We start from the raw sequence: 18,991 nt of genomic DNA on the forward strand, positions 1-18,991 counted from the left end.
AGTGGCAGCAACAGCATTAGCACAGGATCCCGTGTGTCTGAATGCGCTCTGGTTGGGTTTCCAGCCTAGTTCGAGACCACACAGGTGATGGGGGCCCCATGCTGTCTGCCACCACTGGGTGTAGGTCATGGTGAAGGTGCAGAGGGAGGGGGAGCAGCCCTCTTTCTGTGACCCTCACTCTTCTAATGATGTGACCCTATTTGAGGTCCTGATCCACAGTTTAGGAATCTCTGAGCCATGTAATCTTGCTCCTCTGTACACTGATTTTTTATATTTTTGTTACATTTGTACCCTGCGCTTTCCCACTCATGGCAGGCTCAATGCTGCTTACATGGGGCAATGGAGGGTTAAGTGACTTGCCCAGAGTCACAAGGAGCTGCCTGTGCCTGAAGTGGGAATCGAACTCAGTTCCCCAGGACCAAAGTCCACCCTAACCACTAGGCCACTCCTCCACTGTTGCTACTATTTGAGATTCTACATGGAATGTTGCTATTCCACTAGCAACATTCCATGTAGAAGTCGGCCCTTGCAGATCGCCAATGTGGCCGCGCAGGCTTCTACATGGAATGTTGCTAGTGGAATAGCAACATTCCATGTAGAATCTCCAACAGTATCTATTTTATTTTTGTTACATTTGTACCCCGCGCTTTCCCACTCATGGCAGGCTCAATGCGGCTTACATGGGGCAATGGAGGGTTAAGTGACTTGCCCAGAGTCACAAGGAGCTGCCTGTGCCTGAAGTGGGAATCGAACTCAGTTCCCCAGGACCAAAGTCCACCCTAACCACTAGGCCACTCCTCCACTGTTGCTACTATTTGAGATTCTACATGGAATGTTGCTATTCCACTAGCAACATTCCATGTAGAAGTCGGCCCTTGCAGATCGCCAATGTGGCCGCGCAGGCTTCTACATGGAATGTTGCTAGTGGAATAGCAACATTCCATGTAGAATCTCCAACAGTATCTATTTTATTTTTGTTACATTTGTACCCCGCGCTTTCCCACTCATGGCAGGCTCAATTTGGCTTACATGGGGCAATGGAGGGTTAAGTGACTTGCCCAGAGTCACAAGGAGCTGCCTGTGCCTGAAGTGGGAATCAAACTCAGTTCCTCAGGACCAAAGTCCACCCTAACCACTAGGCCACTCCTCCACTCATAATTTTTTTTGAATATTTTTATTAACAAGAGAAATGCAGGGGTGAAATAGGTTACATATATCTGCGGACAAGAAAAACACAAGAAGGCTACAAAATGCAGCTAATTCATGAAGTGGCTATTTATTTTATTTATTTATTACATTTGTACCCCGCGCTTTCCCACACATTGCAGGCTCAATGCGGCTTACATAGTAAATACAATTACAATTACAAAGTCTTAAGGAGAATATTATAAGTTGTAGTAAAGGCAGTGAGAATGGGGTTTTGAGGAATAAGTGAGTGGAGCATGTAGGCTATGTTTGTGTACCAAAGCAGAACTGGCATAATTAATATTACCTTGAGAGGAAAGCAGGACAGATCAGAAGCACTAAATATGAGAGGAAGGGGCTGGGAGAAGCCTGCAGATTGTGTCTGGAAAGGCATGAACTATACGACTTCTGGTCGTTGCGTTTCTCCAGTTCCCCTAGTCACTTTCTGGCATGCCCAGAATTTGCCCTGCATAGTTTATGCCTGCAGGGAAGGTTACAGCTAAGTGTGCAGCCCAGCTTCAGTGGAGTGTGAATTTCGGGATCCTGTGGTGCATTCGTTGCATAGTCATTAAACCTGGCTGGATCGACGGTGGCCTGGACTGGAATGAAGCTGATGCTGATCTGTAGTATTGAAGACTGTAGGGTTAGACACAAGCAGACACTGCCTCTCCCTCTCTCTCTCTCTCTTTTTCTCCACCCAGCAGATCTGCCCGGACTGAGACTGCTTTTACCTGGAAGCATCTCCTGCTCATTTTCTTGCGCTGTTTTTATCCATTGGCGACAGAAAAATGGCAGAGGACAAAACTTTCCGCTACGGGCTGATCGTCCTGGGTTTCTTCCTGGTTATGGTTGGGATGTTCATTATGAGTGTGGACAAGCCTCAAGTGTACATCACATTCTGCGCCATGGGGGTGTTTCTGGTAGCGGTGGGGGTTACCTGGAGCATTTGCCAGTGCTACCCAAAGGTAAGACCACTTTAGCATCTGTCTGAGTTGTGTTTGCGCTTCACCTTGAAGCGCGTTCTTGATCACAGAGTTTGACCTCCTAGGTCGTCCGCTCAACCTCCTGGCTCTTTATGGAATCCTTTGTAGTGCAATGATTCTGCATCCGTCTTGTTCGTAATGTTGATGCTACTTGGATTTCTAGATGGGATCGAGGTGTGGAGAAAAGACTAGCGCCCTGGTTGAGTGATGTTATCAGGAGCTTTGGAGTAGTCTGAGTAGACCACGGGAATAGAAGTATGTATTACTACTGTACTGATCCGATGAACTGTGACCTTGGTCCTGAAATCGCTTCGGGGGGGGGATCATTTACTAAGGCGTGCTCACGTTTTTAGCGCGCCTTAGTAAAAGACACCCCTGGATCTCTTGTGACTGTACACCAGAGGGTTCTCAGCGCAAGGGTTCTGCAGAAGACAGAGGGGTGCGAAGTAGTTTTTCGGCACGATGAGCACGTTTTCAATACGGGACAGGGGTGGAAAACTCGGGTGGTCCTTGAGTACTCCAAACTGTACTCATTCAGGAATCTAATAAAACAATACTTCCTCACTATTACATCCAAACCATTATACAGAAAGTTCTTGCACTAATAATAATATCGTTATAAGTTTAGTACAAGTTTATTCATTTCAAAAAAATGTCTTTTCAATACTGGTAAAACACAGCAATCTTATCAAAAACGTTTTATGTTTTATATTTTTGATAAGATTGCTGTGCTTGTTTATCAGTATTGAAAATACATTTTTTTGAAACGAATAAGCTTGTACTAAACTTATAACGATGTTATTATTAGTGTAAGAACTTTCTGTATAATGGTTTGGCTCCTTGAATACTGCCAACAGGTCTGCTTTTAGAAAATGGCAAAACAAGCAAATTAATCAGGCTACTAAATCAAGTACATGAACTTTCACTGTGAAAATCCAGAAATGCAGACCTGTTTGTGAAACCCAAGGAGGGGAGTTCACCTTCCCTGGTATAGAGCTGTGGGTTTGGGGGAGTTTCTCTTTAATTCCTTTGTTGATGGGTTCTGTGATTCAGTCAGTGTTCTGGTTCCCTGTCTGTGTGATTGTTGTGTGCCTGTCTGTCCTAGCTAGCATCTCGTTTACTGAGCCCAGATGCAGGATTTAAAGGAACAGGTGAACCGGGAGCTTACAGTCCAAGCTTATTACCCTGCCCTGGGCAAAATGTGGGAAGGAGTGGCTTCACTCAAAGAACAGACAAAATGTGTAGGAAAATAACTCTTGTATAGCTTGGATTCGGTTTACAGCGGTTATTCATTGGCTCATTCCTTTCGCCCTCATTTTATCAACCCTATTCACTTTTGAGATGTTCATAGTCCTGTTTGTTTATCTCTTATTTGTCCTGTTTGTCTGTCCTAATTAGATTGTAAGCTCTGTCGAGCAGGGACTGCCTCTTCATGTTCAAGTGTACAGTGCTGCGTATGTCTAGTAGCGCTTTAGAAATGATAAGTAGTAGTAGTAGTCTTGGGATTCTGGAATCTTGCTACTCTTTAGGATTCTGCACAGAATCTTGCTACTATGGGATTCCGGAATCTTGCTACTCTTTAGGATTCTGCACGGAATCTTGCTACTATGGGATTCTGGAATCTTGCTACTCTATAGGATTCTGCACGGAATCTTGCTACTCTTTGTCCTTATCCCTTATTTGTTCTGTTTGTCTGTCCTAATTAGATTGTAAGCTCTGTCGAGCAGGGACTGTCTCTTCATGTTCAAGTGTACAGCGCTGCGTACGTCTAGTAGCACTATAGAAATGATAAGTAGTAGTAACTTAAACATTTAACTTGCATAAAACCCTTATTTTACAAAGTGGGGATAGGCACATATCAAACCCCACAAGAGCAAAGCAAGTTCCTAGACATTTATTCTCCAATTCAGAAGAGGGTTAAATATCCATGTGCTAAAAGATCAATGTCTGGAGTTACACCTGCTGCCAAGCACATTTAGGATTTGGGAAACAGTGGCTAATGACCAGTACCCCACTGCAGAGATTGGTGGGGGGGGGGGGGGGAGGTTGCCCCCTTAATTCCCCAGTCATTTTTCTCTCTCCAAATGCTGAACTGCCAAAAGAAACTAGTCATTGTGACAGCCAGTGAAGCGACTTGAGGAGAGGGGTAGTATGAGTATTATCTTTGGTAAATAGTCAAAGTTTACTCAGTACTATGATGTAGGATATAATCCTGGTTTTCATGTGCTTTATAATATCCCTTTTAGGTTGCTTTTTTCTCTCCTCAAAGATGTAGACTTGAATTTGTTTCCCTTTTTGCTATGTTTAATATGTATGTAATAAATGATGTGAAATAAAAAAAATAATTTGCCTCCATATAGCTGACCTGAAATAATGCACATCAGTAAAAAGAGCCTTAAATTTGTACCTGTGGCAAGAGGTTGAAGGGACTTTCTAAGTTCACAACAAGCATCAGGGGAAGAACCATGATTTGAACCCAGCCTCTCAGCTCACCACACCAAGGAGATAGCTCTATATTCAAACTTTGGGGCCCTTTTACTAAAGGGTTACCGAGCGTGTATATGCTCATCTTCTAAACATTTATGCGTGTAACTGGTGCACACATGTAAGCTCCTAATTTATAGAATTACCCTGTAAGTGTTAGGTTACTCCTCCACTCTGTAGGTGATGGTGACAAAAAAAGACCACTGGATGCACCATGAAGGTGGATGGGGAAGCTCAGAAGGAATGTAAGAAGGTAATGGACACCTGACCCAGGTCTCCACTGATACTATCGGAAGGCAGATGAAGTTTATTGTGGACAAATACAAAGTGATGCACATTGGGAAGAATAATCTGAATCATTGTGACCTGATGCTGGGGTCCATCTTAGGAGTCAGCACTCAAGAAAAAGATCAAGTTGTCACTGTAAACAATACACTGAAATCTTCTGCCCGGTGTGTAGTGGCAGCCGAAAAAAGCAAACAGGATGCTAGGAATTATTAGGAAAGGGATGCGAAATAAGACCAAGAGTATTATAATGTCTCTGTATTGCTCCATGCTGCAACCTCACCTTGACTCAGAAACAGAACGAAGGAAGAAGAGGATCTTGGCTGGCAGGGGTTGGGGTCCCCCGCCATCAAAGGTAGGCGACGGCGGGTTGACGGCGGGTTGACGGCGGGTGGGCGGTGGGAGGGGGGGGTCGAGAGGGTCGTCACAGGGTCCAGGGCCAAATCTACGGGGGCCCAGGCCCCCGTGGCCCCACGTAGCTACGCCCCTGATGGGGACAGACTTAAAGATCTCAATATGTATGCATGGAAGAAAAGTGGGAGAGGTGTTTGAATACCTCCAGTGCCGTAGCGAGGGCTAACGGCACCCGGGAGGGGTCAGCGCTGCGCACCCCCCCCCCGGTGCAGCACGGCACGAACCCCCCCCCCTCTGCGGTGCACCCCCCCCCGGACCGCATTGTTACCTGCGGGAGGGCCAATCCGCCCTGAGTGCACGTCACTCGGAGCTGCGTCGGCCTCGCTGGTTCCCTGCTCTCTCTGCCCCGGAACAGGAAGTAACCTGTTCCGGGGCAGAGAGAGCAGGGAACCAGCGGGGCCGGCACCCCCCAAGCGTGTGCACCCGGGGCGGACCGCCCCTCCTGCCCCCCACTTCCTACGCCACTGAATACCTCCATGGTGTAAATGCACAGGAGGCAAGGTCTGTTTCAGTTGAAAGGAAGCTCTGGAACAAGGGGGCAGAGGATGAAGGTGAAAGGGGTTAGACTCAATAGTAACCTGAGGAACTATTTCTTGATGGAAAGAGTGGTGAATTCGTAGAATGGCCTCCCGATGGAGGTGGTGGAGACGAAAACTGTATCTGAATTCTTGAAAGCTTGGGACAAGCACATAGGATCTCTACTACTACTACTACTTATCATTTCTATAGTGCTACTAGATGTACGTAGCGCTGTACATTTGAACATGAAGAGACAGTCCCTGCTCGACAGAGCTTACAATCTAATTAGGACAGACAAACAGAACAAATAAGGGATAAGGACAAAGAGTAGCAAGATTCCATGCAGAATCCTAAAGAGTAGCAAGATTCCGTGCAGAATCCTAAAGAGTAGCAAGATTCCGGAATCCCAAAGACTACAACTACTACTTATCATTTCTATAGCGCTACTAGACGTACGTAGCACTGTACACTTGAACATGAAGAGAGAGTCCCTGCTCGACAGAGCTTACAATCTAATTAGGACAGACAAACAGGACAAACGAGAAAAATGGAATTACTAAGGTGGGGATGACAAAATAAGGGTACTGAACAAATGATAGGGAGAATACACAGCATGGATGCCAAGACTGAATAGGCCATATGGTCTTTATCTGCCCTCATTCTTCTTTGTTTCTGTTTTTCTAGTAACTTGTTAATTACACATGTAAAATTTCTTTTTCTAACGTGCATAGCGGACACATGCCAAAAATAATGAAATTACCGCAAAGGCCATGCGATAGCCGGGCGGTAACTCCATTTTGGCGTGCGTTGGGCGCATGTAGGCACCTAAGCGGCTTAGTAAAATGGCCCCTAAGTTAGCCCTTTACATACCTTTAAGATCTCTAAGGTCCTCTCAAGGATTATCAGTACCTGTACCTTCGTCAAAAGAAATTGTGGGGCCCTTTTACTGCAGATGAGAAGGTTTTCCAGTTTCATTTTTGACACTGATCTTGGGCAAGTCACTTAATCCTCCATTTCTTTAGGTACAAACTTGTAAGCCCTGCAGGGACAGGGAAATACCTACTGTAAATCACCTCCAGCTACAACTGAAAAAGGTGTGAGTTAAATTCAAATCCCTTTACGGTTTACATGCAGAGTTATAACGAGGGTTGTTTGCATAAGGGTTAATTGGACTTTACCCAACTAACTTTAAGTGTTATGTGAATAGAGCTGACTAAATCAAAATTTACTCCTGCTTGGCAAGAAAAAACGTTTTCATATATTTCACAATGCATATATTTTTAGCCATATGAACTTTCCCCCCCTCAATATTCCAGGCTGACCTTGTGGTTTACTGACGGTGCTCTGAGCAGCCAGGTATCCTGTTGCAGGAAGGAGACTTGTCCAGAACTGGTCTGAAATCTCCCTCCTTGATGGATCTACATCTGCTGAAGCCATCACATTTCGTTCACTGTTTTTCACTTGCTTTGCAGATAACATTTGTTCCAGTAGAGTCGGATTCATCCTCGGAGAATGGAATTCCTGAAAAGGGCTGGTATGTTCCGTGGAGCCAGGTCTTTAAGTTTCAACTCATCGGGTCTTCATTTGCTTTTAATTAGAACAGTATATTAACTGTACGCAAGGCTATCTACATCACATGTTTGGGCTCTCTCTCTTTCCTGATAGTAGCACATTGTATTAGAGAAAAGCTGGTTTGCTTATAAAACCTCGTGTCTTGGCCAAAGACAGCAGGACAGCAAGAAGAAGCAGGGATTGTTCTTAAAAGATTACTCAAGTTACTTTTGATTATCCTATATAACCACATATAGAAGGTGGGATCGGGAGCAACAATGAATTAATTAATTCACAATTTCTTGATGTGCCACAGAAGGCCAAAAAAATGGCCTTTACGTGGTGTACAAATGGAAAAGTAGAGTTAGATAGAGAGAAAGGAAGGGGAGGCAAGAAGGGAAGGGAAGGGGGGTGGGATATAAAAAAGCTAAACACTCAAGCCAAAGGATTCTTAGTACATACGTAATGCCATACTGGGAAAAGACCAAGGGTCCATCGAGCCCAGCATCTTGTCCCCAACAGCGGCCAATCCAGGTCAAGGGCACCTGGCAAGCTTCCCAAACGTACAAACATTCTATACATGTTATTCCTGGAATTGTGGATTTTTCCCAAGTCCATTTAGTAGCGATCTATTGACTTGTCCTTTAGGAAACCGTCCAACCCCTTTTTAAACTCTGCCAAGCTAACCGCCTTCACTACGTTCTCTGGCAACAAATTCCACAGTTTAATTACATGTTGGGTGAAGAAAATGTTTCTCTTATTTGTTTTAAATTTACTACACTGTAGTTTCATCGCATGCCCCCTAGGCCTAGTATTTTTGGAAAGCGTGAACAGACGTTTCACATCCACCTGTTCCACTCCACTCATTATTTTATATACCTCTATCAAGTCTCCCCTCAGCCATCTCTTCTCCAAGCTGAAAAGCCCTAGCCTCCTTAGTCTTTCTTCATAGGGAAGTCGTCCCATCCCTGCTATCATTTTTGTATAGATGACTGTTAAGCAGGAATTTGAATTCCATAAAAGGAGGTTCGAGTCTGATGTGTTATTGAAGAGAATTCCAGAGCTTAGGGCCAAAAAAAGCTAAAAGCACTTTCACTGGAAATTTGGAGATGGATAGAGGAGGGAGGGGAAAGATGTAGGAAATCAACTTGTAAGAAACAGTGTACGGGTGTAGGGAATGTACGAGTGTAGGGAATGATATATGCAAGGGCAGATGGGAGATACCAGTTGAAAACCAACAGTAAGATGGTCTCTTACTGAGGTGTGCTCACATTTTTGGCACGCGCTAAAACTGGGCACACGCTAAACATGAGAGTTGCCAATGCATTCCTATGTATATTTTGTAGACTGTCCCAAACAATCATTCCTCATCCATTATTATCATACTTGATGCAACGAACATTTTTTTAAATATTTTTTTATGGGGACCATCAGTTATTGTAGCAACTCACACCATAGGGAACACTTAGTTCCTTTCTCAGTTTGACCAAGGAAAATGGTTGTAGTGCAGATCTTCATCGGATCACCCTTCAAAGTCTTTTTTAGAAACTATCAGGCTTATTTTCGAAAGTGATCGCCGGCGATCTTCCGACATAAATCGGGAGATGGCCGGCGATCTCTCAAAAGCCGTGAAATCGGTATAATCGAAAGCGGATTTTTTGACACCATCGCTGCTTTCCCGTCGCAGCGCCGGCGAAAGTTCAAGGGGGCATATCGGCAGCGTAGCAAAGATGGGACATGGGCGGGCATGGGTGTGGCTATCAGATGGCCAGCTTTCGCGGATAATGGAAAAAAAAGCAGCGTTAAGCAGTATTTCACTGGGTTTACTTGGTCCTTTTATTTTCACGATCAAGCCTCAAAAAGGTGCCCCAACTGACCAGATGACCACCGGATGGATTGGGGGATGACCTCCCTGTAGTCCCCCAGTGGTCACCAACCCCCTCCCATACTAAAAAAATAAAAATAAAAACCTTTTTTTGCCGGCCTTTATGCGAGCCTCAAATGTCATACCCAGCTCCCTGATAGCAGTATGCAAGTCCCTGGAGCAGTTTTTAATGGGTGCAGTGCACTTCAGGCAGGCAGACCCAGGTCCATCCCCCCCTACCTGTTACATTTGTGGTGGTAAGTGTTGAGCCCTCCAAACCCCCCCAAAACCCACTGTACCCACATGTAGGTGCCCCCCTTCACCCATAAGGGCTATGGTAATGGTGTAGAGTTGTGGGGAGTGGGTTTGGGGGGATTTGGGGGGGCTCAGCACCCAAGGTAAGGGAGCTATGCACCTGGGAGCTATTTGTGTATTTTTTAAACATTTTTAGAAGTGCCCCTAGGGTGCCCGGTTGGTGTCCTGGCATGTCAGGGGGACCAGTGCACTACAAATGCTGGCTTCTCCCATGACCAAATGCCTTGGATTTCACCGGGTTTGAGATGGCCGGCATTTTTTTCCATTATCGCTGAAAAACAAAACCGGCCATCTCAAACCCAGCGAACTCTGGCATTTGGCCGGGCTAAACCATATTATTGAAAAAAAAAGATGGCCAGCCATCTTTTTCGATAATACGGTTCCGGCCAGCTGTTGCGCCACCACCAAAATAAATCGCCGGCGATCTATTTCGCCGGCAACGTTCGATTATGCCCCTCCACATATATCATAATACTTTAGTCTTTACAAAAAATATTCTCTGATACAATTTAGTAAATGTCATAGAGGTGCATAATAGCCCAGCACTTATCTTAAAGAATAGCAGCAATTTTAATTCACAGGAGAACCTCCGTCGACATGGCCAGGTTTCGCAAAACGTCCTCAGGGAAGAGGCTCTCGTTGCATCGCGTACTCCCTCCTGTCTAAAAAGAAGAAAAATGGCTGAGGACGTTTTGCAAAACCTGGCCATGTCGGCCCAAATTTGTGTGCACAGTTTTGAGCGCCATATATTTGAAAGGTATTAATGCGCAAACAAACCTTTTCCGGAGATGGGAAGGCGGTAGAACGAGAGGGCATGAAATGAGATTGAAGGGGGGCAGACTCAAGAAAAATGTCAGGAAGTATTTTTTCACGGAGAGGGTGGTGGATGCTTGGAATGCCCTCCCGCGGGAGGTGGTGGAGATGAAAATGGTAACGGAATTCAAACATGCGTGGGATAAACATAAAGGAATCCTGTGCAGAAGGAAGGGATCCCCAGAAGCTTAGCCTAGAATGGGTGGCAGAGCTGGTGGTTGGGAGGCAGGGCTAGTGCTGGGCAGACATATACGGTCTGTGCCGGGGCTGGTGGTTGGGCGGCGGGGATAGTGCTGGGCAGACTTATATGGTCTGTGCCAGAGCCGGTGGTGGGAGGCAGGGATAGTCCTGGGCAGACTTATACGGTCTGTGCCAGAGCCGGTGGTGGGAGGCAGGGATAGTCCTGGGCAGACTTATAGGGTCTGTGCCAGAGCTGGTGGTTGGGAGGCGGGGATAGTGCTGGACAGACTTATACGGTCTGTGCCAGAGCTGGTGGTTGAGAGGCGGGGATAGTGCTGGGCAGACTTATACGGTCTGTGCCAGAGCTGGTGGTTGGGAGGCGGGGATAGTCCTGGGCAGACTTATAGGGTCTGTGCCAGAGCTGGTGGTTGGGAGGCGGGGATAATGCTGGGCAGACTTATACGGTCTGTGCCAGAGCTGGTGGTTGGGAGGCGGGGATAGGGCTGGCCAGACTTATACGGTCTGTGCACTGAAGAGGACAGTACAAATAAAAAAGTAGCACATATGAATTTATCTTCTTGGGTAGACTGGATGGACCGTGCAGGTCTTTTTTCTGCCGTCATCTACTATGTTTACTATGTTTGAGCGCCATATATAGAATTTACTAGATAGTATCTGGACAGTTAGATATATTAACAGGACAGCACTATTTGGTAATAGGCAAGTTAAGAATGTTTAAATAAATACATTTGCATAGCCTTTGAATATCTACAGGTAGTGGAGTTATACATTCACCGGTCACCAGTGAATGTTTAACCGAATTTGACAATTGACCTCTCTCTGGGAATATTCAGCTGACAGCAGTGCTTTTTTTAAAACTCTGGCCACCATGAACTAATTCAGACCTGGATAGCTATGGGCACAGAATATCCAGGCATTGGGCAGCGGAAGGTATCTGGGTACCACCGCTATTCAGAGCCGGTATCTGGATAGGTATTCAGCAAGTTAGGTCTGCGATTTATGCGGTCTTACTTGGTTGGATAGTTGCCTGCCCCCTGGCACTGAATATCTGACAATATGGTTGGAAACTGTGGGGTACAAATGCATAAATAAATAAATATTTGCATGCTGGATAATGTCTGGCTCCACCTATGGTCTGCCTTAGATCATCTTGGCATGAACCAGATGGTGCTCTGGCAATCAGACATGGTATTCAACAGCACCCAGTCAACGAGAGTTAATGGAAAAACAAAAAGAAAAAAACCAGCAGATTTGTTTTTTTTTTCTTTTTGTTTGCTATTTCTGTGGCAGATCTTTGCCTTTTTTTGTTTCTGTAATGAGAGTTAATGGGGCAGGAACCCCGTTAACACCTAAGTTTCCATCTATCTGTATATCTTTCACTGGTTATATTCAACAGCAATAAGGTAATCAGATATCTTTTTAAAATATCCACTTAAAGCTAGCCAGACAACTTTATCCTTGGGTCAATACTGTTGTGCCAGTGTTCTGCTTTTGAAGATGTGACCCTGTCTGCATAACAGATAAGATACTGGTTGCCAGAGAATGTGGTAAAGGTGGTTAGCTTAGCGGAGTTTTAAAAAGGTTTGAACGGCTTCCTAAAGAAAAAGTCCGTAGACCGTTATTAAATGGACTTGGGGAAAATCCACTATTTCTGGGATAAGCAGTATAAAATGTTTTGTACATTTTTGGGATCTAGCTAGGTATTTGTGACCTGGATTGGCCACTGTTGGAAACAGGATGCTGGGCTCGATGGACCTTTGGTCTTTCCCAGTATGGCAATACTTATGTACTATGTACTTATGGTTCTAAAAGATTACTACAGAAAACTGACTGCCAGGGTGACCATCACAGCTGAAGTACATGACCTCAGCTTCTCATATGTACCTATCAAGTACGGAGAGGAGGTCTAATGGTTACTGAGAAGTTCTTGAGTTGTGCTGCCATCTGTATAACTATGAACAAGTCGCTTTATCTCCCTGAGCCTGTGGGGACCCAGTTGAAAACAAGGCTCTTGTTTTAAGCCGGATTTATGTTCAACAAAGTTAGGAACAATCTCGATAGAGTGCAGATCTGGGGTTTATATTTAATACATAAATACTGAAGCACTTAACTTCATCAATTTTATCCAGGTCTCAGACTCATTACACCAGTGCTGAAGAAGCTAAGGTCTATGAGAGCAGCTTACCATCCTATGCACAGATCCACATGAAGGTGGCAGGTTCTGGGGAGGGACCAGGAGATCAGTCTGCCCCCCTCTTATTACAATCACAGTTTTTGCCAGGACAGAACCAGCCCTCAGTACAGGCCAAGGCTGAGGTCCACAGGGACTCGGAAAGTGATGAAGAACAAAGAGGAAACCCAGCACCTACGACTGCCAGCTTGACCAGCAGGTGGGTGAACGTTGCATCTCAGAGTTATGAGCTACTGCCTATGGTAGCCTCTTTACTTCAACACATAGTAACATAGTAAATGACGGCAGATAAAGACCTGTGCGGTCCATCCAGTCTGCCCAAAAAGATAAACTCATTTTACATGGTATGTGATACTTTATATGTATACCCGAGTTTGATTTGTCCTTGCCTTTGTCAGGGCACAGACAGTAGAAGTCTACCCAGTACTGTTCTTGTACTAAAAGTTCTGAAGATTCTGGAATCCTAAAGAGTTACAAGATTCTGGAATCCCAGTTAGTAGCAACATTCCATGTAAAACCCCGAAGAGTAACATAGTAACATAGTAAGTGATGGCAGATAAAGACCTGTACGGTCCATCCAGTCTGCCCAACAAGATACTTCATATGCATACCCGAGTCTGATTTGTCCTTGCCATTCTCAGGGCACAGACCTTAGACATCTGCCCAGCACTGTTCTTGTACTAAAAGTTCTGAAGATTCTGGAATCCTAAAGAGTTACAAGATTCTGGAATCCCAGTTAGTAGCAACATTCCATGTAAAACCCCGAAGAGTAACATAGTAACATAGTAAGTGATGGCAGATAAAGACCTGAACGGTCCATCCAGTCCGCCCAACAAGATAAACTTATTTTACATGGTATGTGATACTTTATATGTATACCCGAGTTTGATTTGTCCTTGCCTTTCTCAGGGCACAGACCGTAGAAGTCTACCCAGTACTGTTCTTGTACTAAGTTCTGAAGCTAACATCGAAGCCCTTTAAAATTTACACTCCAGCCCATTCCTATCTATTCAGTCACAATCAGGGTGTAGACCGTAGAAGTCTGCCCAGCTCCCATTTTGTTTCCAATTACCAGTGTCACCACCCAATCTCCGCTAAGATTCCACGGAACCATTCCTTCTAAACAGAATTCCTTTGTGTTTATCCCACAGGTCAAAAAACAAAAGGGCACACAACATCAGAATATTTGAAGCTCAAGGCGAGGTACGCTCAAGTAGAGTAGGTTTGTTCTGTTAACTATCTATCTATATACCTGCTGTGTCTGAACGTACCTCACCTTGAGCTGCAAATGAAAAAGTGTGTTAATTCCAAACAAAGAAATGGACATAGAGACTATGTTGATGACAGACGTTTGTGCCAGAGCTTATTTCTTAAAATATATTCTAGAGAGTGTTTACTACTACTACTACTACTAATATAAATCGTTTCTATAGTGCTACCAGTCGTACGCAGCACTTCACAATTGAACATGAAGAAAAGACAGTCCCTTCTCAAAAGAGCTTACAATCTAAATCAGGACAGACAGACAGTACAAATAAGGGATAAGGGTAGGACAGACAGATAGGACACATAAGGAAAGGGACTATTGAAGAGAGGAAGACAAGATAAAGGTTACGAGCAGGTGACATGTTAGGAATCAAAAGCAGCATCAAACAGGTAGGCCTTTAGCCCGGATTTGAAGGCGGCCAGGGATGGAGTGTGACGTAATGGCTCAGGAAGTCTATTCCAGGTATAAGGTGCGGCGAGGTAAAAGGAACGGAGTCTGGAGTTAGCGATGGAGGAGAAGGGTGCAATTAGGAGAGATTTGCCTAGTGAACAGAGTTCCTGGGAAGGAGTGTAGGGAGAGATGAGGGTGGAGAGCATAGGGGCGCCCCGTATAAGAGGCTTGGGGAGGTTAAGCCTCCCCAGCCCAATCGTGGACTTCCGCTTGTGATGTAGCCCACCCTCCCGCCCCGCGCATTTTGATCTTTTATTTCCGTGGCAGCGACGTCAATGAAGAAAAAGACTACAGGCTTGCCGCCAGCTTCTCCCTTCTCTCTGCACACAGTGTCCCGCCTTCTGCGGTGATGCATTTCCTGTTTCCGCGAGAGCGGGACACTGTGTGCAGAGAGAAGGGAGAAGCTGGCGGCGAGCCTGTAGTCTTTTTCTTCATTGACGTCGCTGCCACGGAGCGTATGGAGGTAAGCTCCGCCCCCTTTAGCCTCCCCAAACAGTTGGGCTACCGACCGTCTATGGTGGAGAGGTAGTGAGGGGCTGCAAAGAGGGTGGCTCTTGATATGGTTTAGCATATCAAGAGCTAGTATGGGGCATTTGTATTTGAACCAGAGTCTTCCTTCATGTCAGAAGGAAGAACACTGTAACCAGTAAGACAGGGTACCATATTTTTGCATGTTTGTTTGTATAATAGATCACCAAGCCACTAGTTACAAAGAAACTCACTTCCAAAAAGGATATGCTATGGAACCCTGAAACTCATACGGTTAAACAGATTAAGATACAGTAACCTAAGTGTTCTGTCCTCATAACACTTTCATATGTATTACTGGAGAACCAGCTGAACCAGCAGCCCAACATCCACAAACAAGACTCTGTTTTTTTCCCCAAAAGTCAACTGTATATTGAAAGACTTTGTAAAATCATAATTTACTGCATACAGTAGCTGGAGCTTGGAAGTCCTTCTGCTAGGGCAGGAGAGTCTTTAAACTGGATATTTACTACTGTGACCACCATAAATCAGAGAAATTATAAAGAATGATTTCTACGATTTCTGGCGATTAATATATGGCTCATCATGTATCTGCTACTGCATTACCAAGCCTCTGCGGTTTGCTGTTATTCACAATTGCCGACAATTTTGCCAATAAGTGGATCTGGAGTACCTTAAGAATGAGTTGATTTATTGTAGTGGTGGAGCTATGTGGGGAATAAATTGAGACTTAAAAGATTGGGCCAAAAAAAAGCGATGGACTCAAAAAGTTGGGAATAAAAGGTCATTGGTAAAAAGAAGGCCCACTTTCCAAGGGAGGAGAATGGCAGAGCAGTACTGCATGCTCTGAGCCAAAATGGAGATTTCTGCTTGGCAGGGAGGTGGAAGCAAGAAGACCATAAGGCTAGAGGGCAAGAAAAATGACCAATAGGGTCAGTGCCTGAGACTAAGGCACAGTGTACTAAGAGCAAGCATCTGCCAGGACTTGGTGGGAGAAGATCACTTGCAGAAGCTGACCTATCAGAGTGCAGAATGCTTGGACAACCAGGAAGTGACAACAGCATTAAACACATTAGAACTAAAACTGTGAAAAACAAATACAGAACATGCACAAACAACTATGGGAGCAGAACAATAAGTATATTCTTTCTATAAGATTCATTCATGATAGAAGGACCAGAACCTAATACTACAAACCTAGGCCTTTTCACTAAAATGTATTCCTTCACAATAGAGAAGTTGATAACCATGAAGGAGACCAGGGCTACTACTCCTCCTATCCACAGCTAAGTAGACAACCATCTTAAATCTCAGGTTCTTAAGATATTTAGTAACCTGGCTGATGCCGAATCACCTTCTGATTGTGGAAGGAATAGTGTAGTAGAGGGCAGCAAAATACCTTTTTGTTTGGGAGGGGGGCAGATCCACCCCCAACTCCAACATCTCCAGTTCTCTTACTGCCCATAATCCCCTCCTCTCCATGGTGTCCACATCTTTCTCTCCTTCCCTATCTCTGAACCCTGCCCATGATGTCCAGCATTTCTCTCTTTCCCTACCTGTCAACCCCCCCCCCCCCCATGGTGTCCAGCACTTTTCTCCTTCTGTACCTCTCAACCAGCCCCCACCCCTTTCTGTCCTTCCCTCTCCCTCCCAATGATGTCCAGCATTTCTCTCTTTCCCTACCTCTCAACCTCCCCCCCCCCCCCATGGTGTCCAGCACTTTTCTCCTTCTGTACCTCTCAACCAGCCCCCACCCCTTTCTGGGCCACCTCCCCCCTGCACCCCCCCCCCCCCCCCCCGCCGCCACATCATTATAATACCTTGACTGGCGGGGGTCCCCAACCCCCGCTAGCTGGAGCGTTTGTCCTATGCTGGTCTTTCCGCATTGCCTGCCCTGCTCTTCTCAGTCTAGTCATAAACACTCATTGTAATAAAAATGAGCATGCTTGAAGTGTTGCGCTTACTCAGTTTCACTAAAACAAGCACACACGGCGCGACTAAGAGCAGGGCAGGCAATGCGGTGAGACCAGTGCAGGACAAACGCTTCCACTGGCGGGGGTTGGGGGCTCCTGCCAGTCAAACCAGGGGGGCCCATAACCAATTTGGAGGGGCCCAGGCCCCCGTGGCCCCCCTGTAGCTACGCCACTGGTTCAGCCTGTGGTGTTCAGTGGTTTTAAGCAGAATTAAGCCGGGATATTCAATGCAGGGACATGTCAGAGACCAGCATTGAACATCCCGAGTCAGTTACTCACCTGGAAGATATGTGGGTGCTGGGCAATATTCAGTGCCAGCACCTGAATAACTAAGTGGTCAACGATAAGACTTCCCACTCTCCCCACAGACTGTCCTGGCAGTGGCACAGAGGTCAGAGTTGATATTCATTGGCAGTGAGCGTGGTTTAAGCGGGCTGCGGGGAATATCAACGTCTGTATTTCTAGTGCTTGTTCCACTGTGTGCCATCAGGTTATACCATGCGTAAGAAGTGTGAGTCAGGTAACTAAAAAGGACACAGCTGACTGAGCAGCAGTACCGTGGCTCGAACTAGTCACTGTGTACGGCATCATCATGTATTGTAAACACTAGTCCAGAAAATACCTCCTCAGATTCTGTTACTAGTGCTGCTGAACAAGTGTTCCCTTTAATGTGTTTTTGCTTTTGCAGCCAACCGAAGATACCCGCAGGAGCGCCTCTCGCTTCTTTTCTAGAGGACACTAATTCTTCAAGCTCTGAGGAATCCCCGTCTGTCACCGGTAGCCCGTCTTCAGTGGCCCACAGAGCATTGAAGAATGAAAGTGTGCAGATGGCTGGGGTTTGCAGGCAGACTAGTGGACCCCCTTCCTATGATGATATTGCTCTGATTGACGCTCCGCCTTCAGGAGGGCTGTGGTCAAGCAAGGGACAAGCGGGCATTCCAACCAAAAGTCACCTGTCTGCCGTCGATGTTGCCATCCAGCAAGCAGGTTCTGACTCAACTCCAGGCTCTGGAGGCTCTGGCTTCTTAGAACATGACAAAACTCATAACGCGGAGGCCGAGGAGGACAATTTCTATTATGGATTTAAAGAAGACCCAGAACATTTTCTTTTAGCTGGTGAATCAGACTTTGAGCAATAGACCTAAAGGGTTCCTAAAAACATAAAAATATAAGACATCTTAAACTGGATTAAATCAGTGATTTATTAAGTCCAGCATCCTTTCTCCAGGTCAGCTGGAGCACCCATTAGATCTCAGATAGGAAAGATTCTCATGCCCAGAAGTGGGAGGTGGAGACACCTAAGTCTATCCAGCTAAATACTGCTTAATGGACCTGCCATCTAGAAATGTATGCAAACCATTATACTCTTTCCAGCCCAATGGATATTGGAAAGATATTATACATAAGGGGTTCACAATGTCTGTCTGTCTGGAGACAAAATAATACTGTGAAAATTTAATGGAATGGGACCAAATTAAATATGGGGGGAAACTTAGGAAGAGACACTAGAAAATGGACCAAACTGGACCAGCAAGAAACACGCAAAGGGCAATTCTGTAATCTGGGAGTCTATATTTATGCACATCTTGCAGGGCACCTAAGGGCTATTCTGTAATAGCACACCTAACTTACAGAGCTCATAAAGGCAGGGGAAGAAGTACAGATGGGTGGACCATGGATAGTGTAAACCTACAAGAAAATAAAGTGGGAATTGGACCAATGACTTTAGGACATAGAGACTGGGATGATATTCACGAAGCAAACTTTATTGTAGACTCGGCACAGTACTGTGTTTCAGCCACAGGCCTGCCTCAGGAGTCTTTAACAATGTAAAAATGTTGTTTAAAAGGTTGTCCATCTTGGGTAATGCACCAAGAGGATTAACACAGATATGTCCAATGCTTTTTTGTCTCCAAAAAACATTAAAGATCATGAAGATCAAATCTAGAGTAACGACAAGTAGCCTCTTTCTTCGAGTCTACAATAAAGTTTGTTTTGTGAATATCA

The 18,991-nt window shown here is 45.3% G+C and overlaps 1 protein-coding gene across 1 annotated transcript; it reads left to right on the forward strand.

The window, feature by feature from the left end:
* The first annotated feature begins 1,688 nt into the window (after positions 1-1,688).
* Positions 1,689-18,741, forward strand: BSND (barttin CLCNK type accessory beta subunit). Its single transcript, XM_030207372.1, has 4 exons — positions 1,689-2,150; positions 7,343-7,404; positions 12,744-13,004; positions 17,673-18,741. The coding sequence occupies exons 1-4, from the start codon at positions 1,974-1,976 to the stop codon at positions 18,121-18,123; spliced, it is 951 nt and encodes a 316-aa protein (XP_030063232.1). The 5' UTR covers positions 1,689-1,973; the 3' UTR covers positions 18,124-18,741.
* The last annotated feature ends 250 nt before the right edge of the window (positions 18,742-18,991 follow it).

The sequence above is a fragment of the Microcaecilia unicolor genome, chromosome 6 (assembly GCF_901765095.1).
Source record: "Microcaecilia unicolor chromosome 6, aMicUni1.1, whole genome shotgun sequence".
Taxonomy (NCBI): domain Eukaryota; kingdom Metazoa; phylum Chordata; class Amphibia; order Gymnophiona; family Siphonopidae; genus Microcaecilia; species Microcaecilia unicolor.